The sequence below is a fragment of the Trichosurus vulpecula genome, chromosome 1 (assembly GCF_011100635.1).
Source record: "Trichosurus vulpecula isolate mTriVul1 chromosome 1, mTriVul1.pri, whole genome shotgun sequence".
Taxonomy (NCBI): domain Eukaryota; kingdom Metazoa; phylum Chordata; class Mammalia; order Diprotodontia; family Phalangeridae; genus Trichosurus; species Trichosurus vulpecula.
Genome location: NC_050573.1, coordinates 345,195,312 through 345,200,499, shown reverse-complemented (window position 1 = coordinate 345,200,499; position 5,188 = coordinate 345,195,312). Strand labels below are relative to the sequence as shown.

General features: G+C 44.1%; 1 protein-coding gene across 1 annotated transcript; it reads right to left on the bottom strand.

Annotated features, from left to right (window-relative positions):
* Window positions 1-1,407: 1,407 nt before the first annotated feature.
* On the bottom strand, window positions 1,408-3,051 carry LOC118829152 (4F2 cell-surface antigen heavy chain-like). Its single transcript, XM_036736122.1, is given in 1 exon segment — window positions 1,408-3,051. A coding segment is annotated over 1 exon segment (1,620 nt). The 5' UTR covers window positions 3,028-3,051.
* Between the last annotated feature and the right edge of the window lie 2,137 nt (window positions 3,052-5,188).

Here is a 5,188-nt window from a genome sequence, read left to right as displayed (position 1 = left end):
TCTCTGCAGATAATATGATGGCATACTTATAGAATCCTAAAGAATCAACTAAAAAACTATTTGAAATAATGAACAACTTCAGCAAAGTAGGAGAACATAAGATAAATCCACATAAATCATCAGCAATTCTTTATATGACCAATAAAGGCCAGCAGCAAGAGATAGAAAGAAAAATTCCATTTCATATATCTGTAGACAATAAAAAATATTTGGGAGTCTACCTATCAAGACATACCCAAAGATTATAAGAATACAATTACAAAATACTTTTCATATAAATAAAGTCACATATAAATAATTGGAAAACTATCAGTTGCTCATGAGTAGGCTGACCTAATATAATAAAAATGACAATTCTACCTAAATTTATTTATGTATTCATTGCAAATTATGTATTCAATTCAAACTACCAAAATATTTTCTGAAGCTAGAAAAAAATAATAACACAATTCATCTGGAAGAACAAAAGGGAATAGCAAGAGAATTAATGAAAAAAAATGCAAAGGAAGGTGGCCTAGCTGCACCAGATCTAAAACTATATTACAAAGCTGCAATCATCAAAACTATTTGGTACTGGCTAAGAAATAAAGTAGTGGATTAGTGGAATAGTCATAAGGCACAGCAGTCAATGACTAGAGTAATCTAATGTTTGATAAACCCAAAGACACCAACTTCAGGGATAAGAATTCACTGTTTGACAAAAAATGCTGGGAAAACTGGAAAATAGTATGGCAGGAAGTAGGCAGACCAACATCTCCCACCCTATACCAATGGGTATGATTTAGACATGAAGGATAATGTCATAAGTAAATTAGGAAAGCAAGGAATAGTTTACCTGTCAGAGCTATGGAGAAGGGAAGAATTTATGGCCAAACAAGACATAGAGAACATTATGAAATGCAAAATGGATAATTATGATTACATTAAATTTAAAAGGTTTTGCAGAGACAAAAACAATGCAACCAAGATGAGAAGGAAGGCAAAAAACTGGGAAAAATTTTATAGGCAGGGTCTTTGATAAAGGCCTTATTTCTAAAATATATAAAGAACTGAGTCAAATTTATAAGAATACAAGTCATTCCCTAACTGATAAATGGTCAAAGGATATGAATAGGCAGTTTTCAGATGAAGAAATTAAAACTATCTATAGTCATATGAAAAAAAATGCTCTATATCACTAATGATTACAGAAATGCAGTTTTTTTTGTTTTTTTTTGTTTTTTGGTTTTTGGTTTTTTTTTGCTCATCACTATCATTTTAATACACAGCTACAGGCTCAAAACTTCTTTCCATGACATCTTCAACAGTAAAAAAAAAATCCCAAACCCTCCCCCCGCTCCCCAGCCCTGCCAACACACACACAAACACAACAAAGACCCAACGGGAAGAGGAGACCCAGCGGGCAGCTCAGGCCACATAGGGGAATTTGAGCAGCAGCCCCTCCCCCGGGGCCACAGCCAGCTTGTGCAAGAACAGCATGCTGCCTTCCTGGTGGCTCCCTTGGGTGCTGAGCACCAGGGCTGCCTTCTCGGGAAGCTCCAGCTTCTGGCTGCCCGACACAGAGGGCATCCTCAGCTCAGCCTCATGGCTCGTGGGGCCCAGGTTGAGGACAACGATGAATCGCTCATTTTGGTCCCAGTATCGCACATAGGCAAAGAGGTCATCTTGGGTGGGCAGGACCACAAAGTCCCCGTGCAGCAAGGACCGCTCCTTCCCTCGGCTGTCACTCAGTTTACGGAACAGAGCAAGGAGAGAGGTGGGGTCCTTAGTCTGGCCCTGGACAGTAATGTTGAGGTTCACGGACTCAGAAGGCCCAAGTGTTTTTTCATCCCAAAGCATGATGGGGGTTTCAGCAGGCTGTCCGGGGACGGTGGCCGCCTGCAAGCCAATTTCATCCCCATAACTAAAGACAGGTGTCCCAGGAAGTGTGAACAGCAATAGGTGGTAGAGACGGAGAAGATGGGCTGGCATATAGGAGGCCAAGTGGCCGACCTGAGAATATGTCCAGCTGCACCAGCGGCCACCAGCGGCGCTCAGGTAGCTATCGACCAATTCTTTCAGCTCTTTCCCTGAGGAACTCCTTTTCTCAAAGTCTCCTAGGTACGAGCTGCTCAGCAGCTCAGTATCATTCAGCAGGCTCAAGATCTCCCAAAGGTCTGAGGCTCCTGTTCCGGCAATCAGGACCCTGTCATCACTGATGCTATGAGTGAGGTTACTCCAATGAGACAGGAATGAAGCCGCATCGCTAAGCTTCTGGACATCATGGACCTGGATACCATTCACACCGGCCTTCAGCCAAAAGCTCAGGGCTTCCTTCATCTTCTCACTCACTTCTTCACTCTCGTTCTTCAGAAACCAGCTGTTCTAACTTTGGTAGTTGGGAGTGAGATCTAGAATGATCTGGATGTTCTTTTTCTTAGCTGCTTCTAAGAGTTGGAGGAACTCTTTCTGGGAGCCCACGGTGGGGTCGATCTGCAGCAGGTCCGTCTTAGCAAGGTCATCTTCAAGGTTCTTGTGGATGGGCCCCAACACCAGGGCCTTCACTTTGAGGGTGCTCAGGTAATCGAGATGGGCCTTCACCCCTGGCAGACTCCCGTTGGCGTTACGGGGCTGGCCCTGGAAGGCCTTCAGGTCTCCGATGCGGTACAGGGCACCCTGGTGCCACCAGCGCTGGACGGGCAGCTCGCGGCAGCAGGGCGCCTGCACGATGATGACCACGGCACCGGCCAGCATGCCCAGCCAGCCCAGCCAGAAGAGCAGCAGCAGGGCCCAGCGGGTGCGCACGCAGGCGGGGCTCCCGGCCACCTTCAGCAGCTCCTCCTTGGACAGGCCCGTGAACTTGGAGGCGGCCGCGGCATCAGCCTCGTCGTCGGCCACCTTGACCTTGACCACGCCGTTCTTCTCGCCCCCCGAGGCGGCGGGCGGCGGGGCGGCCGCATTCATGGGCTGCTTCTCGGGCTCCAGCTCGTTGAGCTCCACCTCCTTCATGTCCACCTCCGCCATGTCCACCTCGGAATCTTTGCTCATGGTGATGTGGATTGCGAGGGCTTCGGTTTCGCCTGCGGGAAAGAAAGGAGAGGAGCCAGAAGGAGCCCGGCGTCCGGGGGTGGGGGGGATGCCGATGTCCCGGCATGGGGAGAAGGTTAGCTTACCTCAGAAATGCAGTTTAAAATAACTCTGAGATACCACCTCACACCTACCAGATTGGCTAATATGACATAAAAGGAAAATGATAAATGGAGAAGATGTGGGAAAACTGGAGCACTAATACATTGTTGGTGGAGTTGTGAGCTGATCCAACACTTCTGTAGTATGTTTTGCACAATTTAACATGTATAATTGATATCATATTGCTTGCCTTTTTAATTTGTGGAGGAGGGTATATCATTAAGGCAGAATTCATGACTTCAAAGATAATCATGAATATGCCTATTCGGTCCAGAATCACAGGATATAAGGAATTCTCTAAGTAGAAGACAGAGGAGTTAAAGCATTTATTGAAACTCAAAAATAGCAGACCCATGTACCAGTGTCCCCAGTTTGACATCCTGGTAAGAATCTTCCAAAACCAGTATGCCCATCTCATAATAGTGACCAGGCCACAGAAAAACATTATGGAAGCAAACCAAGCCATACTGGTGCTTCCCCCGCAATGCCAGGGCCCTCCAGGAAGAAGACCACCCACTGTCCTCAAGCCCCAGCTCAGCACTCTCCAGTCTCCACGAGGGTCAGTCCTGCCTTTTTGTAGCGCCTGCCACCATTGCCGCTGCTTCAGCCACTTCCACCACAATCTCCAAGCTCTGTTCCAGCTAGCTGACTGCTTCCTCTCTCCTTTAGCTCTTAACTGCTCTCACCAACTGCCTCTTAGCTCTGCTCCAACTGTTCAGCAAGCTCCTCCCACCACAGGCTTCCATTGGCTCCAGTCCTAGCCACTCCCCCCAGGACCCTGAGAGCCACCCCCAAGCCCACTCAAATGGGCGGGGAAGATCTTCCCATTCACTGATTGCCTTTACAGAGGGTAGGAGGAAGGGAGAGAATATGGAACTCAAATAAAAAGAAGCTAAATGGATAAAAATCAAAGAGAGGAACATCAAAGGTTTTTTTTGGGGGGGTGCCTTTTCTTAAGCAATTTTTTATTTACATGTAAAGATCATTTTCAGCATTCACTTTATTAAGATTTTGAGTTCCAAAATAAATAAATAATTTAAATCTTACCTTCTATAAAATTGTTATGATTATAGATATTATGCTCTTAATGGGGAGCTTCTAACTCATAATCAACAAGAAGTACCAAAATCTCTTAGGCAAGGGGGGCGGTGCTTTATTCTATGATGAAGCAAGACAGAAGACACTCATAGCATTAAGATAACAACTTTTAAAGTGCCATAGGATTCTTTGTGAAATTGGAAGTTTATACAAAGGAAGTCAGTGTTAATTCCATCTGGATGCCCTCAAGTAGATTGTTGGAATGTACTGACAAATAAAAATTAGTAGTTTTATGGTCAAGATGTCATACTTCATGTTTAATAATTCAGTATTACTGAATAAGCAATCAATTATCTCAAGAAAAGATTTGGCCTACTCAATCTCAATATTTTATGACTTTTAATGAAAAGTAGAAATATGTTATGGAAGCTACTCTTTCTATACTTACATGTCATTTATTTTACTATGTCTTTACTAGCAGTTCTGAAAATGGAGCGAGATTATATCCTACCACTCTGAAAACATCAAACCTATATCATATAAGGCTCACAAAATAGTTGAGAAGGATTAGTGAAACATCACCATATTCATCAACTTCAAAGCCATTTAAAGGACAAAGGTTTACGCGAACATGAAGGACTAAGCACCTGCGTTTCAAAGAGATATGGCAAGATTTTTTTTTATTGTTGAAGATGACACATTGCTAGGAAGCAACAGGACCTGGTCAACAGGGCAAAGACACTTTGATTCTTTCAGGCTCAATGAAATACCCATCAGGCAGGAGTTCAGTTTAGGAAAAGGGAACTAGCAATTGCAAAGGTTTATTTCATAAATTAGTAGATTACGTCCTCATTTATGAGGCTCACCATAATGTCATGATGCAAATTGAGTTGACAGCAGACTAAACCAGACTTGAGAAGGCCAGGGCTAATCAATCCCATAGGGTCTAAACAAACCAGGGGCATGAATACAGAATAAAAGT